The following is a 27150-nucleotide window of genomic DNA, read 5'->3' as shown; positions in this document are numbered from 1 at the left end:
CCATATTCAACCCATCGTGTTGTGTACCAAAAACATTTGTTGCAGTCCCCTTGCCTTTGTTGGTTTTGTTGAACATCTGTTGGTTGTTGAATTTATTGTTGTTGTTGTTGAACATCTATTAGTTATTGAATTTGTTGTTATTGTTAGTTTGCGGATACCCATGAAGTTTGTAGCATTTATCCTTCGTATGTCCTGGCCTCTTACAATGCTCGCAAAACATTCTAGGCCTTCCTGAAAATTGGTCCCCCTGTATCCATTGTTCCCACCAGTGTTGGTGTTCTGATTGTAATTTGTTCGGAAATTATTATTGCCTGCACCACTCACATTTAGTGAAGTAGACTCTAATACAAATTAATTCTGAGGCCTTACTTCCCTCTGCTTTTCTTCTTGAATAAGAATTGAGAAGGGTTGTGCCAAGCTAGGCAAAGAATTCATCATCAAAATGCTGCCTCGCACCACTGTATACACCTCGTCCAATCCCATGAGGAATTGAATTAGTCTCCTATCCTATTCTGCTTTGTGCATATTTGCTTTGGCTCCACAAGTGCACTGACACTTACATTTAGCGTGTGCATTTAGGGTATTTAATTCTTCCCATAATTATTTTTTTTTGTGTAGTATCCAGTAATATCTAGAGCTCCTTGGCTTAAATCGTTGATTTCCCTTTGAAGCTGATAGAGCTTCGCACTGTTAGTTTGATCATACCTGTCCTCCAATCCCTCCCAGAGTTTCTTAGCGTCACTGACATATTGCAAGCTATCTGCCAAGTCCTTTGAAAGCGAGTTTAAAATCTATGATGTGACCATATCATCGTAACGCTCCCATTGTTCAAAGGTCGGAGCGCTAGAATCCGGCTTTTTGCATTTTCCCGTGATGAAACCTACTTTGTTTTTCACAGAGAGAGCCCTTAGTACTCCTCTTCTTCAGGATCTGTATCCAGTTCCGTCAAACGATACCGACACCAACATAGAACCGACACTCTCAGACGGGTGCATGTAAAGGGAATTAGTCGAATTCAAAACATCGTCTTCTTTAGACATGATTCAAGCGGAGAATTACAGAGATAGAGGTAAGTTTGCAGTCAAAATAGCAGAAGTACTGAATTTAGGACACCCTAATTTCTCACCACAAATCTTCAATCGAACGAGCTAGAACTGAATTAACACGGAGAAACTACGAGAGTGAGGTCGAGATCGAAGCCTCTGCTCTAATACCATGTCAAAATCGAAGTAGCAGTATGAGTTGAGCTCAGAAGGAGCTCCAATGGCGGAACAAATGAGTGAATCTAGAAAGAGAAATGTGGAGAAGAAGGTTCCAAATTTTGAGAGAATGAAAACTATCTCTTTGATTAAGATATTTACACATGTATTTATACAAAACAACTAATAGCTAACCACTTCTTTAATGCTAACTAACTAATGCTAATATCACTAACTAAGAGTGCTGAGCTGTAACATATACATGTAGAACTGTGTGAGTGTGTGTGGTTAAATACATAATCTCAAGAGTTGCAAAGGTATAAAAGTTCAAAAGCATACTCTAATTCTTTAATACAGAAATATTCAAAAGATAAAATATTTTACTCCTATATATAGATAATTCCTGCAATGTTATGCAGGCCCCTAATAGAACTCGGAATGTAATCAACAATACAAATTCTAGCTATTTACAGCATCCAATGAAACATACCTTGCACCCCTTTCCGAAAGTCAAAACTCTAGTCTCTTATATAAGATAGAAGAAACTGCCAAGATAGCCTTTTCTCTCACAATAGTTACTCAACTTCCATCAAAAGTAGACAGTAGGGAAAGGGAGATTAGCATCTCACTAGAAACTTTTCATTGTAATAATTAGGAAAGAGGGGCCACCCTTTGTCAAACTGGTATAACAGAATTTTATCTGTTGTCGACAAAGGTTACGTGCATATGTGGATGCAGTTCAATCAATTTCTTCTTCCTTGGATGAAATCTTGTAAGAGAACTCCCCACGAGCTTCTTCTAACTTCACAAAAAGCTCCTTCATGAAATTAGTGTTTGTTCCATGAGTAATTCGCAGTATCTCTGCTGCCTTGGCTAGTGACCTGTAGGCTTCCTCAGTCTCACCAAGCCACCTGTAATTAACAAATTAACACCACGGGGGATATCATTAACGAAACCACCACTTTCTCTGACATTTCTTTAAGAATGTTATAAACTGTAGGTTCCAGCTTTTTCCATGTTTACAAGAAGCTCAAAATTCGCAACGAGTTGTGTAACTTGAACAAGAAATCCTACTTAATGGAAAACTGTCGCTAACTTCATTAATATCTGAAGCCACATAATTTCAGAAGTTAAAGCAAAGCTTGGATCACTAATAAAGTTGATGAATGTATCAAAAATCCTCAAAGACTTGCAAAACCGGTCAAACTCGGTCTGTTTCTCTGGATGTTTCCAAGATCAACAAAATAAAACAGAACAAGCCAGGAGGAGCAAATCTCCAGATATCTAATCAGCTAACATGAGACCGCCCATAGTTTTCTCGTCTCAACTGCTTAAATTAAGTAGACTAAAATTTCTCTGTATACAAAGACAAATGTTTAACACACATCAAAAAAGAAAAAACAAAGAAAACTGTTTAAAAATCTCTAAGCATTTTTTAGACCCTTATACAATGGAGTCCTGAAATACTGGTATGAGTTATCATGTAATGGGTGTTGATGAGAGAGTTAAGAAAATATACAGAAGAATTGAGGATCAGTATGGGCTTGTACCAAATATACCTATCCTTTTTCGCAGTTTCGGTACTCTTTCATATGCATACATTGTACTGGACTACTAGTATATTATGCATAGACGTTTAAATGTAAGCGACCATGTACGTGTCTGAAATTGTCTGGTACAATAGTCTGCTTGGCACTTGTCCTAGAGACTGTAGAACTTAAGACAAATTAATTTCTTAGGCAATACTTTCATTTTTGAGGCACTTCAATAAGTGCATACACTTACATAAATTAGTCCATAAAGTTCTAATATACATTTATACTACTTAATTCGAGTGACTTAAATGTATTTTCCAAGTCTTATATTTCCTTATAATACTTTATTTACTTACATATATGTGCTGTTTATTATTTAACTGTCATGTCCTTATTTTTCTTAAATAAGTGTTAACGATGTAAATGGCTAGGCTACAGTTAAAGCAACTACTTGCCACCTCGAGCACCTGTTTCAAACGGTACACAAACTTCCCCATGCCTCTGGGGGAATTGCTATAACTTCACCAGAAGTTGGACGTGCAGGATACTTGTGCGATATTGCAACAGGATATACTAGATCTAAACAAATGTCTGTTAATCAAGATAATGAAACATGAAATAGAAAGAGGACAACTGCCAAAAGCCAGAAATATGCAACACAATATATTGAAAAACCAAAAGCTCTCTAACCATTCAAGTTTCCCACAAGTGTAATATTGCAGTCCGAGCAAAGGATGACACTCTGGATAAACTCCTATCAAAAGAAGAAATATTACCATATGGAGAAAACATGTAGATCTAATAGGTATATATGTTCAGAAAGCAGAGCAAAACTATTGGAAAACGGAACTTTAGTGCATGACTAAGTTCAGAAAAAGTCGTTACTTCTTTATATATGCTGGTGATACGTAGGAAGCATAAGAAAGTTTCTTGGTTATACAAAGCGAAGCAACTCAAATCTATACATTTCCCGAATCACATGTTCCTTCAGAAGGAATGTTAATTATCTCCAGGTAAAACATGCATGTCTAATACCAAAAAGAACAGAAACGCAACAGAATTAGATTTAACATCCCAGGCAGAAGAGCAAAACTGCAGGGTCCGGGGCGCATGAGCAACATAAAGCCATGATGATAAGAATTTGTTATGCAGACGTACAACTGGCACCAATAAGGGATATAGCTTAAGAATGTAGAAAAACCTGCTCTCTCTCTCTCTCTCTCTCTCTCTCTCTCTCTCTCTCTCTCTCTCTCTCTTTCTCCATTAGAATTTAGATTCCTTCTTTCATTTGAGCGTGATTATTATGATAAAGTAAAATTTTTTGTCATGTATAAACTTGGGTCCAAGAGCAGAGATAATTCACTTATTGAATTAAATATAAAACTGGATCTCATAGTACTTTCTTATAGTAGAAAATTGAATAAGTATTGAAGAATATAGGGTTTTAGGAATATAGACCCAACTTCGAGACTACCTAAAACAGGAAGTGGGTAGATTAATTTGGGACAGGAAAAGTAGTTTTTAAGTCTTGAACCTGGCTTACTACTATATTATACTAAATCAACAGATAGCATTGAAATAGTGGTTGCGGAATAGAATTCTCTTGAACCGTCAGGTAGTGCCAACTTACTCTTATAAACTGGGATAGTTAATCTGCAGTACTTCAGTGCCTCTTTCCAATCTTGCAGCTCCATCAATATCTAAATGAATAAACATCCATTCTTCAGGTCCAAAAAAATATTAACTAATTAAAGATGGCTGGAACAAGATTGATGTAAGCATCTTCTTAGGGACAATAAAAAGAAGTTTCATCAATGGAGTAAACATAGATGAGAACATTCAAAAACATTCTTCTGTGAGACACTGCAGTAAAGGCGATCAAACCTTTAAAAGATTCTCCCGTGTGCGCATCAGATTGACCGAGAATTGATGGCACAGCTTCTGCTGAAGTTTCTCAATCATTTTATACATTACACTTGCATCTTTCTTATCTGTATTCTGTCAAAGCAGTCTGTTTTCCCAACAAAACCAAATAAATATAATCTAAATACTGTTTAATTTAATTAACGGAACATTTCGCCTCCTCACTTCTACACACTCAGGTGGGCTGATCAAAAGTGCCTCCTCTTATAACATAAGAATGTAGCTTGTGCCGACTTAGAGAGGAGATTTTTAGCTCAAATCATCTTTAGAAGTAGTGTAAATATGATGTTTATTCTAAGTTAGTAATTAGAAGGCTAAAATGTACTCACTCCGTTTCAATTTATGTGAACCCATTTGACTGGGCACGGAGTTTAAGAAAAGAGAGAAGACATTTGAACTTGTGGTGTAGAATGAAGCACATATATTTTGTGTGGCTATAAAACATTGCATAAAGGTAAATTGTTTCCAAATAAGGAAAGAGGTCATTCTTTTTGGCACGAACTAAAAAGGAAATAGGTTCACATAAATTGAAACAGAGGGAGTAGTGTTTATATACAGTAACATACGTTAGATATTCTCATTCACTGGCTCAAAGGATACGTCCATTGGAAAGTGAAAATGAAGCTTTTTCTGATATTCTTTCGATTTCATTAACAATAATTTTTATTTCTTCCTTGTCCCTAAAGAGTCCACATAATTGGCATCTGAATCCTTTATTACCTGCAAACACAAGAAACTGAGAAGTCACAGGCAGACCAGATCAATCATGCGGATATAAGGTGAGTTTGAGACAGGGATCATATACCAGAGTCACGAAGCAGGAAACCACTGCATCTCTTATCCTTGCATCTATAACCCTCCAGAACTGCACTTTCTTGGATATCATCGTTTTGGCCCTTACAGTGAGCGGGGTGATAAGTTTGTGATCAGAAATCTAATTATTGAGGACTAATTAGACAATACAGCGAACATACCAACTTGATGCAGCGAATGCAAGTGCAGGAGAAAAAGTACTGTTCTCTAAGAGCCTTTTGACGAGTTGCAGTGCTTCCAGCCATTTCGATATAACTTATCAATACCTTTTAGAAGCCAATCAAGTAAATCAGAAAGTTAGTGATTGCTGGATGCCAATGAAATTACTTGTGCTTTTAGATTACTGCTTAAAAACCAGTAAATAACATCCTAAATGTACTCCTTATCATCCATCAACTTCTTGTACATGCAAGAATGCACATGCCAAAGCCCGCACATGGAGAGCAGGAGCAGTTTGTAGAGAGGTATCCCCCAGAATAATGTCAAATTTGACAAAATTCTACAGTAATGTGTGTCAAACCTAAACTCTTCCAAATTGACCCAATTCAAACCCGTGGAAGCCTTTTGCTTTGACATACAACATCATCAAAACCCTTGGAAGCTCAACAACCAGACAATCCCCCTTCATTGATTCTGCACCACATTTTCTCTTCCACCTTTTCTACAGTCTCCTCTTGAACTCCAAACAGATGCTTAAGTACTCAAAAAAGCAAACAAGAATCTTAAAGTAGTTAACTTCCAAAAGTACATTCAACTGTTAAGGACAAAGATGTAAATGCTTGATGATCATGTACATCATCATGATGATATACATATCATTATAAGTAAACATTTCTTACTAAATTCATCAACACAATACCCTGCTCAAAATTGGAGTTACTGGTCAAATGAAAAGCATCTTCCTCAGATATCAACCTCTTATTCATTGATTTGCATCATCCAGTGGAACACTCAAATTCTTCTTCTTTTTTTTTCTATAACTTATGCTTGGTTTTCAGAATGATAACCTACTTTTTCAATTAATGATGATTTATTCTAATAGAGGCTGATCAAAATAATTTGGAAACAAAGTATTACCTCAGTACCTTTGGGTATATGCTGCACTGCTCGGACAACAGCCATTCGTCCTTCAAATATTAGAACCGAATTCGGCAAACAACTATAACACAAAAAGGCCATTTAGAGAAATAAATATACTAGCTAGACAGAAAGATACTACAACAATTACCTGTGGTTGATTATAGAAACCACCGGATAAAGGCCTGTCCCCAGGGGTTTCAGTTCAGCATCACAAATTGTATGTGCATTACATGAGAACTGCCCATACTCAGAAAATACAGCAGAGATACACCAGGTTAGACAATAAAGTCTGTAAGAAAAAGGATTATGCTTCCAGACAAGTGAATAAGGGAAGATTTCAGCCACATCGTCCTCAGTTTTCATGAACAAAGGCCCAGACGAACAGGGTCTATGCAACACATAATAAGGTTGCATAGGTTTTAGACACATAAAGCGAAATGTTGCATCCGGCGCACAATTTATACCTTAGAGAACTTTTCTGCAATCTCCTTTATACTGATCTCAGGCCACTGAAGAATCAGATTGACCAGGTTTGCCATCTGAGCATACAAAACTAGTTGCTTCTCATCAATATCAGTCATATCTTGGGAAACAAACTTGTTAAGAACAACGCAAGGTCAAACACGTAGCAAAGATAGACCTAATGAAGCATAATTCAAAATTATATCAGAAAATCGTCAGTATAAGCTCTTTCTCAACAACCAAAAAAAAACTCTCAGTATAAGCTACACAAGGATACGAGATACCAAGGATTCCACCAGACTAAAATTGTCCAGGACTGTAGCTGGAATAACCTGGCAGTGAAAGAGTAGTTAAGAGCTTCATGGCAAAACCAATACATACTATCGTAGAAAGACTATTTCACATGACAAAGTTGAAGATCGAGAACGACAAATCCAACAAGGGTAAGAAGATAAAATCAGAGTTGGTGAGGACAAAGTACTTACTCGAAATTATGACATCTGATAAACAGAAAGAAAAACAAACAATGTCTGAAGTGATTAAACCTGCTGGAACATATATTCCAGCTACTTTGGAACCTTACCTACTTTTATATAGAACATATTGAGGTTTCCATGGTTTGGAACCCATTACTTGGGATTTCTAGCCATCAACTATTCCAAAACAATTTGATGATGTTGCCCTTCTTCTAGGTATTTCCACGCACATATAAACATTTAACACTTTTTCTGGAAACTAAGGGAAGGAAGGAAGTGAGGAAAGATAAAATAGAAGAGATGACAGAAACTGATTCTCTATCTAAAATTTTATGATTTGATTCCCTCCTAAAAGAAAGAGAGACATTAACAGATTGAGGAGGAACATATTTTTCTCACTTCAATTTCGTCCCTCCTTTTGTCAAACCAAACCAGGAAATCGGAAACTTAGCCAAGCCTCAATTCCGTTTACTTCCCTAGTTTCCAAACAAAGGGCTTCTGTCGGAATCTTTTCACTTTCTAAATGTTAAGGATGTCTGATAGACATTTCCATGGCAATTCACTCCTATGGTCGATGAAAACAACCATGTGCTTGCAGATATTTGGCGGATGAGGTAAAAAGGTGTTCTCTTTGAATGTGATCCGTTTGCCACATCACTGTATCCATAAGGATTGTAACAGATCCCTTGGCACATTAAATTTAGTTGTAAGAATAAAAAAACTACTTCACCCTATGAGGAATAAAAGTCTAGCTGGGTTATCTTGGTATGATTGACTCAATCAAAGACACGACCGAGCTGGTACATAATTTTCATACAGAATTGAAAGAATTCAAGGAATTAGAGTTCTCAATTGACTGCAGTTGCATGTGTTATTTTCCAGAAAACCCTTCAAACCCACCCCCTTTTATTCTACCAGATAATTGACCTTGTAATTTCAGAAAGCAAAGACCTTATTTTGACTTACTGGTTCAGAATATCATCAGAACACCTCAGAACAGGAAACAAATATGTTTAAGAATCACATTTAGTGATCACAATATTATCCAAGCTATAGATATTACATATGCTCCCACTTCTTGAAAGCTGTACAGTTCTCCAGCTTTCAAATTCACTTCAGATTAGCAAACACTCACCGAATGAGAATATTAAATTCATAGCAGCTGAATTATAGAAACAGAGGACGTAGATGGAAACTGACCTTCTCATCTTGCAGTTTCTTCCGCAGATAAAGCTTGAACATCAATCTTACAGTGGGCGTAAGTGATTTTATTCTTTCCTTGTCAACCTTGGACAAAGCCTGGCATTCAACCTTATGCAACTTCCAATCTGACTTCTGCAGTTAGCTTCACCATAATTATAAATTTTTCAAACGGAAATTAAAAAAGACAAATAGCTATCCGTGGCACTACCCTCAGTCCCTTCATTTAGACTCCCCCAAAAAAAATCTGAAATCAGCAATCAGATATACTGAATTTGAAGTACAAAGCGTACCTGGCATGTATTACCACAGTAGTAAACAACATGGCAAGCAGAACATTTCTTAAGGTTAGTTGAAGCGAAACACCATTCACATTTTGCTGATGATTTGTTTGGAACTGAAACATATGGCTCTTCCCATACAATTGCTTCCCCTGTTATCCAAATAAAAGCCAATTTAAGCTATACATAGTCTTATTAAACCTTAGATATATTCCTAATTTGTTAACGAACAAATGGAGGAAGACCTGGAGAGAAATCACGAGTAGTGAAAAGGCAGCGACCCTTTTCCGGCACAGGCGACAGTGTTAGCCCTTTATCACTCAACGCTTTCTGTAATTCCTCCATAACGAAGCAGAAATCTTCTTCTGCAGAGCCTTGAGATTTGAGACTTGAGAGCTCTACAATGTTTATGGAGTATTAGAAATGGACCTCGAAAGTTCGAGTAAATGGGGTTAACGTTAACCTTACATCCTCATATATTTTTGATCTTAAACCAATAAATCAATCAATCCTAAATAATTTCAATTTAAGAGAATATAAAACCCAAGCAAGTATACGGTATTAATAAGTCTCTAATATTATAAAATTATATCAATATAAGCCAAGAAATATATCTTTTGTAGAATTAGAAATACCGTATATATAGTATATAATTTATTTGAGAGTTACGAGATATTAAATGAATATAATAAACATATTCATGTATATCCAAAATGGTTCATGGATGAGTTGTTGGACATTCACAAATTCAATGTATTCATAACACTCCCCCTTGAATATCCATAGATAATGTGCCACGTTAAAACCTTACTAAGAAAAATTTGGTGGTAAAAAGCCTAGCGAAGGAAAAATAGTACACATATCTTGTAATACGCATTGAGTGTTGCCTCATTAAAAACCTTACTAGGAAAATCCAATTGGGACAAAGCCTAAGTTAAGGGAAAAATAGTACAACGCGTATTATACTCCCCTGATGAAAATTTTATTTGATATCTCGGAGACGACGCATTCCAATCTTATGTCTCAGCTTTTCAAATGTTGATGTTGGCAATGCCTTAGTGAATAAATTTACTAGATTGTCACTTGAACGGATTTGTTGAATATTTATCTCACAATTTTACTGAAGATCGTGTGTGAAAAAGAACTCTTGTGAAATGTGCTTTGTTCTGTCTCCTTTGATATATCCTCCTTTAAGTTGAGCTATGCAAGCAACATTATCTTCATACAATATCGTTGGAATCTTTATTTTTTAAGAAAGACCACATAGTTGTTGAATGTGTTGAGTCACTAATCTCAACCATACACACTCTCGACTAGCCTCATGAATAACTATTATCTCTGCATGATTGGAAGATGCAGCAGCTAAAGTTTATTTTGTTGAACGCCATAAAATAGATGTACCTCTACAAATAAATAGATAGCCTGTTTGAGATCGGGCTTTATATGGATCAGACAAATAACCTGCATCTGCATAACCAGTCATTTGTGAATCGGATTCATAAGAATAAAATAATCCCATATCAATAGTCCCTCGGAGGTATCTAAAAATATGCTTAACATCATTATAGTGTCTTGTTGTTGGAAAAGAACTAAATCTTGCTAATAAACTTACTGCAAAAGTTATATCTGGTCGAGTATTATTTGCAAGATACATTAGTGCCCCAATTGCACTAAGATATGGAGTTTCATCACCAAGAAGCTCTCCATCATTTTCATGAGGTCGAAATGGATCTTTATTTATATCAAGTGATCTCACAACCATCGGGGTACTCAATGGATGTACTTTATCCATATAAAAACGCTTTAGGATCTTTTCGGTATAAGTTGATTGATGGACAAAAATTCCATCTTTCATATGCTCAATTTGTAGACCAGGATAAAAATTTATTTTCCCAAGATCTTTCATTTCAGACTCTTTTTTCAAACAGTCTACTGCTTTTGGAAGCTCCCCAAGAGTTCCAATGATATTTAGATCATCAACATACACATCAATTATAACAAATTCAGGTCCAGACCTTCTTATAGATACACAAGAACAAATTGGATCGTTCCTATCCCCTTATTTCAGCAAATACTCACTCAGGTGATTATACCATATTCTCCCTGATTGTTTCAATTCATATAAGAATTTTTGAAGCTTTATTGAACAAGTTTCCCGAAAACTTTTATTAGTTTCAGGAACTTTAAGCTCTTCAAGGATTTTCATATAAATTTTGTTGTCTAATGTGCCATACAAGTAGGCTGTGACAATATCCATCAGACGCATATTAAGTTTTTCATGGACTGTTAAATTTATAAGATACTTGAAAGTGATTGCATCCACCATAGGAGAATATGTCTACATATAATCAATGCCAGGTCTTTGCGAAAATCCTTGTACCACAAGTCGTGCTTTATATCTAACGACTTCATTTTTATCATTTCGTTTTCGCACAAAAAAACTATTTTTATCCCACTGCTTTATTCCTTCAGGTGTTCGGACTATACGTCCGAATACTTCACGTTTTTCAAGTGACGCTAATTTTGCCTAGATAGCGTCTTTCCATTTTGGCCAGTCATTTCTCTGTCTACATTTATCGACAGATCTTGGTTCAAGATCCTCATCTTGTTGCATTATCTCAACATCAACATTATAAGCAAAAATATTGTCGACAATTATATTATTTCGGTTTCACCTTTTTCCCGCAGAGACATAACTTATTGAGATCTCTTCATTCTTATTATTTTCAGGTACCTGGACCTCCTCTGAGGTCTTATCATTTGTTATGTCATGGGGCTCTTTTTGAGCAATTGCCCACATATTATGATCTCCTAGATCATTTGCTCTTTCGCTTTCGGGAATTTTTATCTTTGAAACAAATTAGTCTACCACGTTTCAAGCGTGGACTCATTTGTATTTATAGATTGTCCAACCGGGACATCAATTTGAATATGAGCATTAGCAGCTGGAATATGTGACTTAGTCACCCTTGGTAGGTTAGTGAATGTATCTACCACTTGATTTGCAATATTTTACAAATAAATTATCTTTCGAACCTCATGTTCACATTAATTTGTTCAAGGATCTAAATGAGATAGTGATAATGCATTTCAATCTATCTCTTTTTGCAATTGCTTATTTTCTACCCCTAATATTGGGTATACTGATTCATTAAAATGGCAATCAGCAAATCTTGCAGTAAATAAATCTCCAGTCATAAGTTTTAAATATTTTATAATAGAAGGAGATTCATACCCAACATATATCCCCCAATATTCTTTGGGGTCCCATCTCTGTGCGTTGTGGTTGAGCAATTGGAACATATACTGCACATCTAAATATTTTAAGATAGGAAATATTTGGCTCCTGACCAAAAACCAATTGTATTGGGGAGATTTTATGATAACTTGTGGATATGATCCGCACAAGAGCTGCTACATGAAAAATAGCATGGCCACATGCTGAAATAAGAAGTTTTGTTCTCATAAGCATTGATATAGTAATTAATTGGAGGCGTTTGATCAATGATTCCGCTAGACTATTTTGAGTATGAACATGAGCAACTGGATGCTCAATTGTTATCCCAGTTGATATGCAATAATCATTGAAGGCATGAGACGTAAATTCACCATCATTATCAAGACGAAGTGTCTTAATTACATAATCTGGAAACTGTGCTCTTAATCTTATTAATTGAGCTAGTAACCTCGCAATAGCCAAATTACGGGTTGATAACAAACACACATATAACCATCTTGTAGATGCATCTATCAAAACCATATAATATCTGAATGATCCACATGGAGGGTGTATGGCCCCACATATATCACCTTGTATACGTTTAAAAAATATAGGAGATTCAACTCCAACTTTAATTACTGATGGTCTAATAACCAGTTTTTTTTGAGAACATACAGCACAAGAGAAATCTTTAGTTTGAAGAATCTTCTGGTTCTTCAATGAATAACCATGTGAATTCTCAATTATTTTGCGCATCATATTATAACCGGGATGGCCCAACCGGTCATGCCAAATAATAAAATCATTAGTAAACTCCTTGTTTACTATGCATGTGATTCAATTACACTAATACTAATGTATTATAATCCGTAGGAAAATGCATGAAGCTTTTCAAGCACATATTTTTTTCTGATTTTATTGTAGTAATATAGAGGTATTCAACCTTTCCTTCATTGGTGGTCTCAATATGATAGCTATTTTGGCGAATATCTTTAAAACTCAACACATTTCTTTTGAGACCTACTACAATATAATGCATCATTAACAACCAATATAGTTCCTCCTGGTAGTAATACAGTCATTTTTCCAGAGCCCTCAATTAATTTTAAGATATTGTTATGATATTGGCTTCTTTCATAATTAAATAAGAGAGATATCTCTTTATCTTTTAATATGGTGTGTGTCGTATGTGATCATGTGATTTTTGCCCGACTAAAATATTCCTACAATATTCACAAATAGATCTTTTTCTTAATTGTTTTTTTTCTTCTTTCTTTCTTCATAAGATTTTGTAAGAAATTTTGTTAATCAATTGTTTGCATTTAGTTCATATTTAATATTTTAAAATCATAGAAAATACCATTAAAATGTTCAAAATTTCATGCATTGCATTTTAGGTTGTTATTTGCATTTTTAAGGTTAAGTTGTTAATTAATTGTATTATTAAACAAAAATCACAAAATACCATAGGTTCTTGTATTTTTAGCTTTTAGTTTCGAATAATTAATTTTGCTTTCATTAGTTTTAGGTTAATTAATTATCTAAATATTAGAAATAATGAGTAGGTTAATTTTGCAAATTAGAATTGAGCTAGAATCTAATTAGGATTTGTTTTTCAAAATTCATAGATTTTTAAAATGAAAGAAAACAAAGAAAAGAGAGGCTTTGTTTGGTCTTGATTCAAATTGGGCCAAAATCTGTCTCAGCCCAAATTTGCCCCAGCCCAATCCCCTTGACCCTTCATCTCAATCCAACCCGCTGACCCGCCGACTAATCTGCCCCACTCCCTCTTAATCTTGGCCATCCATCCACTTAGATCCAACGTTCCATGTTATTTACCCATGCCTAATATAATTTTTATTTCTAACAACTCCTAACCCTAATCTCCCTTACCCTAACCAGCCACACCACCTGTTCCACTCACCTCACTGTCGCGTCGCCACCACCCAAACCCACCAAAAAATTCCCTCTAACCATCACGTGCTCCATCCTCACTCCTCTTGCCACGTAGCCTAACAAACCTCTGACAAAGAATATGCCTCACCCGTTTTTTTCACGTTTTCACTCTCTTTTTGGATGGATTTAAGGTTAATGGGAGCCTCAGGATTAAAGCTTGTTGATCCTAGCCTTCCATTTGTCAAAAATCTGCCCATCTAAAGAGATCTATGGGCTTAAATCGTTTCTTGGGAGTAAAGGCAGAGGCTGGGGGATTTTTGAAGATAAATACTCTTTTTCGGATTTGAGGGAAGAGAAGGTTTTGGACAGATTTTCTGGGGTGAAAAAATTCTAGGGTTTGAAGGTTTTTTTCTTTTTTTAAAAAAATATTTTGGTCCAATTTTCCCCTTTTTGTCTTTGAGCTGCCAAGTAAAATTTTTTATTTCAATTATTTTTTTTTATTTTAATTTTTTATTCCTAAGCATGGAGTGAGTTTGAACTCCGAATTTACGCTCGAGATTTGATTTCAATCATCGGTTCAAGTTCTGCTCGTTGCTTTGACTGCTCTGAAATTTCTGGGTTTATCATTGATTGCTGGATCTATCGACTGCTGTTAGCTGAGCTTTGGATTTCTTCTTTTTCTACTGCTTTTGTTTGGTCTTCGCGACTCTACTGTCGCCTGAATCATAGGTACACATGGAATCCCTGTAGTTTTGTTTAACTTTACATGGCCTATTTTGAAGTTATGAACATGTTGAATGATTCTATTGAGCCTTGATTTTCCATTTCCATATTTTTTTCTCTCTCTTTCTCTTCCCTTTATTCTGTTGTGAATCGAATCTTAGGCGAACCATTAAAAGATGAATTAAACTAATAGCTGTTGTTGGGGATTTACTAATTCCTTTTTAATTGGTTTATCTTATTTGGACTGTCAGTTTGTTTTTCAACTTCTTCTATTAAGTTACGCTAATGTTGGAGTGAGCAGAGATTTGATTGGACTTCATGTTGCAATAGCACTGTCACAATGAATATGTCTTAGTGTTTGAAGTATTCCATTGCTTGATTTCAGCATATTGCATTTTCTTCACTGTGCTTGGTTAAAAAGTTTCATTAGCATTTTAAAATCCTCTGTTAACTCCAACCCATATGCATTGAGGAGTTACTTCCTTAGTTGAGTCTTAGCAGAGATCTTTAAGAGTTATAATATGTATCATCATTTGCCTATCTTTGACTTTAGAAGATATTAATCTTTTCTTACTAAGAAAGAATTGAAGATCTGAAGGGATTAGGGTCTGCAGTATGCTACTTAGCAATCACAAAAATCTTTAATAACATTTAGTTTAGTTAAGCAGTAGTCAGAGTTAGTCATTTTTCTTACTAAATTGAGTTATGGTGTCATTCCATTGTGTCATTTGAGGGTGCGTTTGGTGTGAGTTCGAGTGATAACATCGGAAGGATAAATCAGTTAGATAAAATTAGTAGGAGATTTAGATGGGACATGCTTAACTTATTATAAAGAATGGAGGAGGTGATAGGAAAATCTTTAAATGACTTTTGTTTTAAATTTTTTTTTTTATTATTCAGATTCACTTTGCTTTCATATGCTTTCCAGCTTTCCTTAATTCTCATTCTTCAACTGTTTCGAATGTATGTCTATCAGTATCATTCTTTTATCCCTTTCTTTATTTGTTTTGATGTTTTGTCTGCTTTGAATTTGTGTCATCCTGATGAACAAGGATTATTGTGCTTGAAATTAAGGGGTGGGAATCGGGGAAGATTTAGCCCATTACTGCTTAATTTACATGCTTTAGGATTTGACTAGGTCTAAATGCATGCAATAAGAAGTTAAAAATGAAATGAGCGATTTTGAATATCGTAGCTTACTTTAGGCGCGATTCATAAATAAATCATCGTGACTATGGGTACGGTTCCCGTGGCATAGTCATGATACGTAATTCCAATCCGGGTGTGCATTTCATGTGACCCGACTATAACTTCGAATAATAATAAAATAAATACGTCGTAAATCGCGGGTGTATTTCATGTGGTGCGATTTGCAACGTGTACCAAAAACAAGCGAGTGCGCGATATCACGACTTGTTAAAACAAACTCCATAAATAATTAAAAATTGTCAGAAGGCTAAAAAGCACAATAGGTTTTAAATATATAATAAGTCAGATAATTGGGCCAATTATTAATAGTTGAGCGACCGTGCTAAAACCACGGAATCCGGGAGTGCCTCATACCTTTTTCCGGATTAACAGAATTTCTTACCCGGTCTTCTGTGTTCACGGACCATAAAATAGAGTTAATTTCCTCGATTTGGGATTTAAAATAAACCGGTGACTTGGGACAGCATAACAACTATTTCAAGTGGCGACTCTGATAAGTAAATAATCTCATTTCGATTAAAGTCACTTTAATTGGAAAAAAATTCCCTAATATTCCCGTTCGGAAAAAAGGAGGTGTGACAGCTCTGGCGACTCTGTTGGGGACCGAACCCAGAATCTCTGGTTCAGGGTTCAGAATTCGAGCTTAGAATAGTTGTTATGATTGGCTTTCATGATTGTCTGATTTTTACGTGTTTGATCCTAATATGCTAAATGCCATTTTTTTTACCGCTTTAATATTGTGTGAATTGTATATAAACTGCTCCGTAGCCCTTCTTCTCTCTGAGTCTTCTAAATCTTCTGGGAAGCGTGCGCTTCGCGTGGCTTCTTTTCTTTTAGAGTCATATCCTAATTTTAGAACGAGGTTCGGATAAGTTGCAAAGCCGGTGAAGCTTCTGTATTCCCGGTACGCTGCCCTCCCTCGGCTCGAGTTGTCCGCTCGGGTAAGCCAGGTCTAGAACAATACACCCAGGATTTAAACTTAGAATAACACAACCTCATGCCGGATCCCTAGTAGGTACGTCTGCTTGCATCACGTGCATTTGACTTAGGGGACTCAACACAGGGGTTGGGTCCGTCTAGGACAGGTGTACCCAAAATTAAAGGACCATCCTTATGCATTCTTTACGTGCTACTTGTGCATTAATTTGTTTGGCTTGTATGTTGACCGGCTTCTTGAGTAAGAAAAAAAATATAAAAAAAAAGAAAAGGGAAAAAAAAAAAGAGAGAAAACCCAAGAGTGAGGTAGGTAGAAAAACACCCAGTTTTGATAATCCTGATATTCAAAAATCCCGTTGCTCTGCCAAAGTTTAAAAAAAAAAAAAGAAGAAAATCGTTTCAAAGAAAATCATATTTTTCTGTGCATCAAAATGACCGAACTACGCGGGTTTGATTCTCACCGGACGTGAGATACGTAGGCAACCTTCATCGGATCCGGACCCATTTTTGCAAAAATAACCAAAAAATATGAAAATGCGTCATTTTGTTATAAATAAATTTAGGGGATGTCACTTTCTGTCCAAATAGCCAGAAGCGTCTCGACTGGACGCCGAAAGGCTTATTTTGCAAAAATAGCCACCTATGGCTCTTTTCTTAATTTTGACCACTTAGCAAGCACAGTTTTAAAATTTTCATTTCTGAAGGGCTGAAGGGCCGTATTTGCAAAGGTGGTTTTTTTTTTTTTTGAGTTGTTTTGCACAAATAATCTCTTTTTTTGGGGTCAAAATAAAATTTAGAAAAAAGAAGAAGAAGTCACTTGTTTTTCACCAGTCGCCTTAAAATGTGCAGGATGAGCACTGTTGAGAATATACCTTTTCAAGTCGTAGACGAGATTCCGCTAGGACTCCATATGTGGTGGAACGACCTGGGGGAGGTCAGCAAGCGTTTTGTGACAAAGGCTTTAGGTGGGCTCACTGGTCTTCTAAAAATTAAACCAAGGGTTGATATAATCGAAGCTTTAATACCGTTTTGGGACCCGACACACAATGTTTTCCACTTCTCCGATTTCGAATTGACCCCTACACTAGAGGAGGTAGCAGGTTATGCTGGTTTCGAAGGGAAGTTAAGGCATCAATATCCAGTAACACTAAGAACTGTAACCCCTCATAAGTTTTTGGACCTCCTCAATATTAGCCGGCAGGTTAAAGATAAAAATTTAGCCAGAGGATTCTGCACGTTCCGTTTCTTATACAGCCGGTATGGGGACCCCCACGGATTTGAGGCTCCGGACACTGGTTTGAATCATCAGGGGAATAAAGACAAATGGGAAGCACGTAGGGGTCTGGCCTTTGTGGTGGCATTTTTAGGCACTCTGATATGCCCAAGGAGTGACAAACATATAGAATTGGGGCTCGCAGGAGTGGCCGACTTTATGGTCAAAAAGGCCAATGGCACTATCATACCGATGATTCTCGCAGAAATTTACCGAGCTTTAACCGCTTGTCGAGCCGGGACAAAGTTTTTTGAGGGTTGCAACTTGCTTTTACAAATGTGGTTGGTAGAACATCTTTGTCATCGCCCAGGTTACATGAACTACGGTCTGACCGGACTCAATTGCATCGAAGAATATGAAAACCGAGTAAACGGTCATGAGTTGCCAGAAGGTACTGAGGCATGGTTCGCGTATTTGGTTTCTTTAAATGCAAATCGAATTGAGTGGACTTTCGGTTGGCTCCCGGACGATGAAGTTATTTACATGTCCGCCGGAGTGTGCTTTCTTTTATTAATGGGTCTTCGGAGTATTCAGCCATATGCCCTGCATCGGGTCCTACGCCAATTGGGCAGATACCAAACAGTCCCCTATGACGAAGATTTGAGTCCACAGGTTATTGAACTATTCCCAAAAGCCACATTTCCATAAGAAAGGGTTCGTCAGATTTGGCACCAATGTAGGTTCTTGGAACCACAGACTCAAGTACGAGATTTGTCCATGGGTGAAGTAGGATCCAACTACGCCACGTGGTACAGGAAAAGAAGTTGGGTCGGTCAAGAGCCAGAATAGCCCGCCAAAAGGCCCCATGTCCAACAATTCACCGATGGAGTACGAGAGCAATGGGTTTGGTTGGCTAAAGAAAAGGAGTACCGAACTACTATATACAAGCTAGAAGAACAAATTGAAAAAATCAAATTTGATTGTAGTTTGCAGGCAGCTGAAGATGAAGGGGAAAAGAAGAGGTTGGCCAAGGAAAATGAAGCCCTTCGAGCCCAGATCCAGAGAATGAAAATAGCCGCCGAGACACCAGCAAGAAGTGAGAGAGATGAGAAAATTATAACCAACCTGAGGCGGAAAGTGCATGATTACAGTTTTGACTTGACAAAGGCCGAAAGGGACTTGTTCAATGCTCAGGCAAGACTGGCCAAAGGTGCGGAAGAACACGCTAGATTAGCCCACCAGTTGAAGCAGAAATATGACAAAGAAGTAGCAATTTTACAGAAAAAGCTGGTCGCCCTGGAAAATGAAATGATCAAGAAAACAAGGGATTTCAAGGCAGAAAGAGAGCATTGCTACGCATTGATTTATCAAGTACAAGAAAGCATGCAGCAGTTACAAGACCAAAACAACACAGATGCACAGATGTTGGAGGCTCGGGCCCAACAGATTGGACATTTACTTCAAGAAAAGGGTGTCATCAGAATGAGGATTAAGGAGATAGCTGATTATGTTGTAATGAAATGCCATGAATGTGAAGACATGACCAGGTCTATGTTTTTTGCTTCTGTGATGATATTTGTTCGCCAAGTGATGGTTGACCTAGACCGACTTCAAGAAGATATTGCCCGCAGGCCTGTGCGGACCGGCTGATATCCCGCAAGCCTCCGGAGTACCAGTGGAGGCTCTTATATATTTTTTATTTCCTTTAATAATCTGTATTTTACTCTCTCCGAGTCTTGTTCGTCTTTGTCAAGGTTGTCTATTACTTTATTTCGAGTCTGTAGATTTTTCCTTTTGCAGTCATCGCTACTTTTAGTCCTTGTAATTGAAAATCCAAAAAGATGTCTTTTATTGATGAAATAAATTATTTTCGTATCTATTCATTTGAACTACGTAATGATCTGATTCATGCGACTTCATGATACATAGGCAATCCCCATAGGATTCGATCATAATCTTAAAAGAAAATAGAAAAAAGAAGAGAGAGAAAAAGAGAGAAAATGAGGGAAGAAAGAAAAGAGAGGCCAAACTAAAGAAAAAAATAAGAATTAAAAGAGCGAAACACAACAAAAGGAGAGATGGAAAAATCAGGATTGGAGAATTTGGAAAAGCCGGGATGAAACATACGAGCCGTCGCAAAGCATTTAGAAACGTCTAACTGCTCAAGTGCATTGCATCCCCAATATGCGATTACCTATCTGTAAATTGCTTTAAAACTGACCAAGTTGTTGTATGTGCATATAGACAGGTTCTGTTTTAGGTGGTTAGTTTGTTGGCATCCTGGCAAGTCACCCCTATAACACCAGATCAAAGTGCAAGGCAGTCATGAATAGCAAAGAATCGGACACGGGTGTTGTCAACCCGCCAAGGGAGATTGTAGAATCGGAGTCTGAATTGAAAGAGGAGGTCTACAGGTTGAAGCATCAAATGGCAGAAATGTATCAAGCCTGGGTCAGGGGGCATCCTCTACCTTCATTCCCCGCTAACTACCCAGAAAATCCCGCTTTCATCCCACCACTCTCACAAGCCCAAGATCCCATTACCATTGATCCTTTCCCCGCAGCACGCACCAGGCTTTACCCCTTATCACCACCACCCTGGCACCTCGTCCCAAACCTTTCATGCTCCACCAGCCAAAACAACCGCATACCCTGCTCCGACATCCGCTCCTATTTTTGTAGCCCCTCCGCGAGCTACCCTTCACAGATCTTCTAGTGAACCCGCGTTCCAAGCTCCAGATACCCAATATTATGTTCCGGGACCAACTTTCAAAGTTGCAGATCCTTATTCCCATGCCCCTCACTTTGAACCTCCTGTCGAAACTGAGAAACCATCCCGGAATGTGGAGCAGGACGAGATGTTCAGGAAAGTGAAGAGTCTAGAGCAATCTTTGAAGAACATGCAAGGGATAGGAAGCCAAGTAAATGTGGCTTACAAGGATTTATGCTTATTTCCGGATGTCCAACTGCCCGCTGGGTTCAAGATGCCCAAGTTTGACCAGTACGATGGACATGGAGATCTCGTGGCCCATTTGAGAGGCTTTTGCAGCAACATGAGAGGCGTCGGTGGGAAAGATGAATTATTAATGGCATATTTCAGTCAGAGTCTGAGTGGGGCAGCTTTAGAATGGTACACCCGCCAAGACACTAGCATGTGGTACACATGGGATGACTTGGCTCAGGCCTTTGCTCGGCACTTTCAGTACAATTTAGACATTGTCCCGGATCGCCTATCTTTGACCAAGGTAGAGAAAAGGCCCAATGAAAGCTTTAGGGAATATGGTTTCAGATGGAGAGAACAAGCTGCACGAGTCTACCCTCCGATGGAAGAAGATGAGATAGTCGAGTACTTTCTTCAAGCCCTAGAGCCCACTTACTTTGGCCATTTGATCTCAGCCATAGGTAAGTCCTTCAACGATGTGGTAAAGATGGGAGGAATGGTGGAAGAGGGACTCAAGTCAAGCAAGATCATGAGCTACTCTGCCATAAAAGCAACCACACAAGCAATTCAAAGTGGCACTGGAAGCCTGTTAGGCAAAAAGAAGAAAGAAGATGTCGCTATGTTTGTCTCCGAATCATGGCGTGGCCCAAGGGGTCTACCTCACCACTACACCCAAACTCAACCCCGGCCTCAAACCTACACCCAAGCTCCATATAATCCATCCCAGCATTATTTCCCACCACAAAACCCTCGATATTCTGTCGAGCTACCCCAATACCATGTTCACCACGCACAGTCATATGCACAACCCCCTCCTTACCCGCAATGGCGTGCTCCAACTCCACAAAATCCTTATCCACCCCCACAACCATACCGAGACCCTACTGGTCCAAGATTTCGATCAAGGTCGGATTATAGAAAAGAGAGGCAGCAGCGGAAAGAAACCTTCACCCTCTTGGAGAGTCGTACACCAGTTTGTTTCAAAGGTTGAGGCAATTGGACGTTTTGAGGCCGATTGAGCCAAAGACACCAAATCCACCTCCAAGGAACCTTGATTATTCCCTCAGATGCGCATATTGTTCTGATGCCCCAGGGCACGACACAAAGAAGTGTTGGCATTTGAAGAGGGTGATCTAATAGCTTATTGATACAAATCAAATTGTGGTCCAGAGCCCGGAGGCACCAAACATCAACCAAAATCCTTTGCCAGCCCATGCAGAGACACATATGATTGAGATAGTTCATAAGGACGGGGAGCCCAAGAATTCTTCCAAGTCTGTCATGATGATCCGGGCTAGCGAAAGTAATCCAGTTAAAGCCCCAGATTTTGCAAAAGCAATGCCTTTAACGGTTGAAGGGGTGTCGGAGAAGCCAAGCATGCTCAACGTGAAGCCATATGTATTGGTTGTGAAAGGTCCTCCGGTTGATGTTGAAGCGAACCAGGAAAAGCAAAAAGTGGTCGTGCCAGGGGTCCCAGGCAAGCCTGTCATAATCGTAGAAGGGGCTCGTGTTACCCCCGTTATTATTAAGCCAGTGACCCAGTTACCAATGGTTGACACAAAGGCCGTCCCGTGGAATTACAAACAGGTGATAGTAGCATACAAAGGGAAAGAAGTAGAGGAAGAAGTCAATGGAACCGGAGGACTGACTCGTTTTGGGAGATGTTTTATCCCAGAAGAACTGAGGAAAACCAAGCCATTCAAGGACGGCCACATCCCGATAAAAAAGCCGGTAACCGAAGAAGAGGCTGAGGAATTCCTGAAAAAGATAAAAATGCAAGACTATTCCATTGTAGAACAGTTGAGGAAAACACCAGCTCAGATATCTCTTTTGTCTTTGCTGATACATTCAGATGAACACCGCAAAGCCCTGATGAAGATTTTGAATGAGGCTCATGTTCCTGATAAGATCACGGTGAACCACTTGGAAAAGATTGCTAACAAGATTTTCGAAGCAAACAGGATCACTTTCTTAGATGATGAACTCCCTATAGAGGGTACAGAACATAATCAAGCTCTTTATCTCACAGTGAAGTGCGAGGATTCTGCCGTCTCAAGGGTACTGGTGGATAACGGTTCTAGTGCGAATATTTGCCCTGTCTACTTTATAAAAGTTAAAGATTGGCACTGAAAGGATCCGCACTAATAATGTATGCGTTCGAGGCTTCGATGGAGGAGGGAAAGATTCTGTCGGTGATATAATGCTCAATTTGTCAATAGGGCCAGTAGAGTTCACTATGGAGTTCCAAGTGCTAGATGTGGTTGTCTCCTATAACCTGTTGTTGGGCAGGCCCTGGATCCATGCTGCCAAGGCAATCCCGTCTTCTCTGCATCAAATGGTAAAGTTTGAATGGGACAGGCAGGAAATAGTTGTGCACGGTGATGAGAACTCATCTGCTTACAATGACACAATCGTTCCATTTATTGAAGTTGAAGATGAAAAAGGGCCTTGGGTTTACCAAATGTTCGAAACAGTGTCTGTCGGGAAAATTCCCGAAGGAGAATGCATCCTAGGTCCGAAGATACCATCCGCGTCTGTCATGGTAGTAAATGAAATGTTAAAGAATGGTTTTCTGCCGGGCAAAGGTCTAGGTTCATCTCTGCAGGGTATTGTGCATCCGGTATGTCCACGTGAAAGTTTCGGTACATTTGGTTTGGGATTCACACTCACAGGGAAGGACGTGAAAAAGGCTAAAAGTTCGAAAGGAAAGGCATGGTCACTCCCTAAACCTGTTCCACATATCTCCAAGTCTTTCGTCAGGTCAGGGGTCGTCAAACGCCCAATATCAGTGGTCCCAAAACCTGTGGTCGACTTTGATGAAGATCTAATCAAGAGGTTCCAGAGTCTGTTTGACGAGGCTAATATGGTCAAAATTGGGGAAGGTTCCAGTAATGCCGATGTGCAGCTTGTTGGGCCAAATGTGAAGCTTAGCAATTGGAAAGCTACTCCTCTCCCCATCCGGAAGGAGTTTTGGTAGTTTGCTTTGTTTTCCTTTCGGTCATCTGGGTTATTCCAGGTTGTAATCCAGATTTTTCTTAGTTTTTGCTTGTTTCAATGTACAAACCCTTCTATCCTTTTATTTTCAATAAAATACAATTTCCAGTTTTCCATTAATCCTGATAGCGTTTCATTTTTGTTTTTTGCTTTTTCTCTCTGTACAGTTCTTTTTATGCTGGTTTCAATGACATGACACGCATGAGGAATTTTCAGCCAAATCTTAAAAGCCAATCTAAATCTGAAATAACGATCCAAGAAGTAGAGGGTGATGATGAAACAGAATACGATGAAGAGGCGGCATTTGAGGAAGTCAGTAGAGAACTAAAACACTTCGAAGAAAAACCCAAGCCTAATTTGAATGAAACCGAAGCAATCAATTTAGGGGATCAAAATAATGTCAGGGAAACTAAGATAAGTGTGCATCTGGAACCGCAAATCAAGGAAGAAATAATCAAAACATTGTTTGCATACAAAGATGTCTTTGCATGGTCGTATGACGACATGCCGGGTTTGAGCACTGACTTGGTAGCTCATAAATTGCCAACTGACCCTACATTCCCTCATGTCAAGCAAAAGTTAAGAAAGTTCAAGACTGACATGAGTGTGAAGATTAAAGAAGAAATCACAAAGCAACTGGAGGCAAAAGTCATTCGGGTCACTCAGTATCCCACTTGGTTAGCTAATGTGGTACCAGTACCAAAGAAGGATGGTAAGACGAGGGTGTGTGTTGATTATCGTGATCTCAACAAGGCAAGTCCAAAGGATAACTTTCCATTGCCGAACATCCACATTCTGATTGATAATTGTGCCAAGCATGAGATCGGGTCTTTCGTGGATTGTTATGCGGGATATCATCAGATCCTAATGGACGAGAAAGACGCAGAAAAGACAGCATTCATTACGCCATGGGGGACGTATTGCTACCGGGTAATGCCATTCGGTTTAAAGAATGCTGGGGCAACTTACATAAGGGCGATGACTACCATATTTCATGACATGATACACAAGGAAATTGAGATTTATGTAGATGATGTGATCATAAAGTCAAGGAAAGAGTTCGACCATGTTGGGGATTTGAGAAAGTTTTTCCAAAGGCTCCGCAGGTACAACCTCAAGCTCAATCCGGCAAAATGTGCATTTGGTGTCCCGTCGGGAAAACTGTTGGGATTCATAGTCAGTCGACGTGGTATCGAGTTGGACCCGTCAAAGATTAAGGCCATCCAAGAATTACCACCACCAAAGAATAAAACTGAGGTGATGAGCCTGCTCGGGAGGTTAAACTACATCAGCAGGTTTATCGCTTAACTCACGACAACTTGTGAGCCCATCTTTAAGTTGCTAAAGAAGAATGTTACGGTTAAGTGGACTGATGAGTGTTAGGAAGCATTTGATAAGATCAAGAGTTACCTGCTAAACCCCCCTGTGTTGGTCCCGCCAGAACCTGGAAGACCTTTAATCCTCTATTTGACGGTCATGGATAATTCTTTTGGTTGTGTGTTGGGTCAACACGACATCACGGGCAAGAAAGAGCAAGCCATTTATTACCTCAGCAAGAAGTTCACTCCTTATGAGGTTAAGTATACTCTTCTTGAAAGGACATGTTGCGCCCTAACTTGGGTGGCACAAAAGTTGAAGCATTATCTGTCATCCTACACTACTTACCTCATTTCTCGCATGGATCCTTTAAAGTATATCTTTCAGAAGCCTATGCCCACAGGAAGATTGGCAAAGTGGCAGATTATACTCACAGAGTTTGACATCATTTATGTGACTCGGACCGTGATGAAAGCCCAAGCCCTAGCCGATCATTTGGTCGAGAATCCGATGGATGAAGTATATGAGCCACTGAAGACTTATTTTCCTGATGAAGAAGTGATGTATGTTGACGAGGCTGATCATGATGAAAAGCCAGGTTGGAAACTCTTCTTTGATGGAGCTGCTAACATGAAAGGTGTCGGAATAGGGGCTGTACTCATTTTTGAAACAAGGCATCACTACCCCGTAACAGCTCAACTTCGATTTTATTGCACTAACAACATGGCTGAATACGAGGCATGCATTCTGGGTCTGAGGCTAGCTATAGACATGAGAGTTCAAGAAATATTGGGTTTGGGGAGATTCAGATTTGTTGGTTCACCAGATTCAGGGAGAATGGGAGACTCGAGATTTGAAGCTCATACCGTATCGACAATGTCTGCATGATCTTTGTCAACGATTCAGGTCGGTAGAATTCAGGCATATTCCCAGGATTCATAATGAGATTGCCGACGCCCTGGCTACTCTGGCGTCAATGTTACACCATCCAGATAAGGCTTACGTCGACCCTCTGCAAATCCAAATCCGTGATCGGCATGTCTATTGCAACGTGGTTGAGGAGGAACTTGATGGCGAGCCTTGGTTCCATGATGTCAAGGAATACATCAAACCAGGGGTATATCCAGCACATGCCACGGGCGATCAAAAGAGAACCATTCGACGTCTGGCTAGCGGATTTTTCTTAAGTGGGGGAATATTGTACAAGAGAACTCCAGATCTAGGATTACTAAGGTGTATAGATGCTAAACAAGCCTTGACTATCATGACCGAAGTGCATTCCGGGGTTTGCGGGCCACATATGAGTGGGTATGTCTTGGAGAAGAAGATTCTTCGAGCAGGTTATTATTGGCTCACCATGGAACGTGATTACATCAGCTTCGTTCGCAAATGTCATCAATGCCAGGTGCACGGTGATTTGATTCATTCCCCGCCATCTGAGCTGCACACAATGTCAGTACCTTGGCCCTTTGTTGCTTGGGGCATGGATGTCATTGGACCGATTGAGCCGGCAGCGTCAAACAGACATAGGTTTATTCTGGTGGCCATTGATTACTTTACCAAGTGGGTCGAAGCTGTAACTTTCAAGTCCGTGACCAAGAAGGCGGTGGTAGATTTTGTTCATTCAAACATCATTTGCCGGTTCGGAATTCCCAAGGTAATCATCACAGATAATGTTTCCAACCTCAACAGTCATTTGATGAAAGAGGTTTGCCAACAGTTCAAGATCATGC

At 38.8% G+C, this 27150-nt stretch overlaps 2 protein-coding genes across 3 annotated transcripts; one reads left to right on the top strand and one right to left on the bottom strand.

Moving 5' to 3' along the window:
* Positions 1 to 1561: 1561 nt before the first annotated feature.
* On the bottom strand, positions 1562 to 9481 carry LOC107763086 (histone-lysine N-methyltransferase ASHR1-like). Of its 2 annotated transcripts, XM_016581517.2 has the most exons (14): positions 9215 to 9481; positions 8982 to 9121; positions 8689 to 8823; positions 7290 to 7344; positions 7015 to 7133; positions 6699 to 6787; positions 6548 to 6629; positions 5632 to 5736; positions 5463 to 5553; positions 5258 to 5377; positions 4619 to 4725; positions 4365 to 4434; positions 3425 to 3488; positions 1562 to 2110 (listed from the first exon to the last, which is right to left on the bottom strand). In XM_016581517.2, exons 1-14 carry the CDS (start codon positions 9312 to 9314, stop codon positions 1939 to 1941), a joined length of 1449 nt encoding a protein of 482 aa, XP_016437003.1. In that variant the 5' UTR covers positions 9315 to 9481; the 3' UTR covers positions 1562 to 1938. The 2 variants fall into 2 exon arrangements, with proteins under 2 accessions (XP_016437003.1, XP_016437010.1); XM_016581524.2 differs by lacking the exon at positions 3425 to 3488 and having other exon boundaries at positions 9215 to 9453.
* An 8313-nt stretch (positions 9482 to 17794) lies between these two features.
* On the top strand, positions 17795 to 18874 carry LOC142175735 (uncharacterized). The gene has a single exon (XM_075242716.1). The coding sequence runs from the start codon at positions 17795 to 17797 to the stop codon at positions 18872 to 18874; it is 1080 nt and encodes a 359-aa protein (XP_075098817.1).
* Positions 18875 to 27150: the final 8276 nt, after the last annotated feature.

The sequence above is a fragment of the Nicotiana tabacum genome, chromosome 22 (genome assembly GCF_000715075.1).
Source record: "Nicotiana tabacum cultivar K326 chromosome 22, ASM71507v2, whole genome shotgun sequence".
NCBI classification, from domain to species: domain Eukaryota; kingdom Viridiplantae; phylum Streptophyta; class Magnoliopsida; order Solanales; family Solanaceae; genus Nicotiana; species Nicotiana tabacum.
The sequence above is the reverse complement of the archived record's forward strand: the minus strand, read 5'-3'. Positions and strand labels throughout refer to the sequence as shown.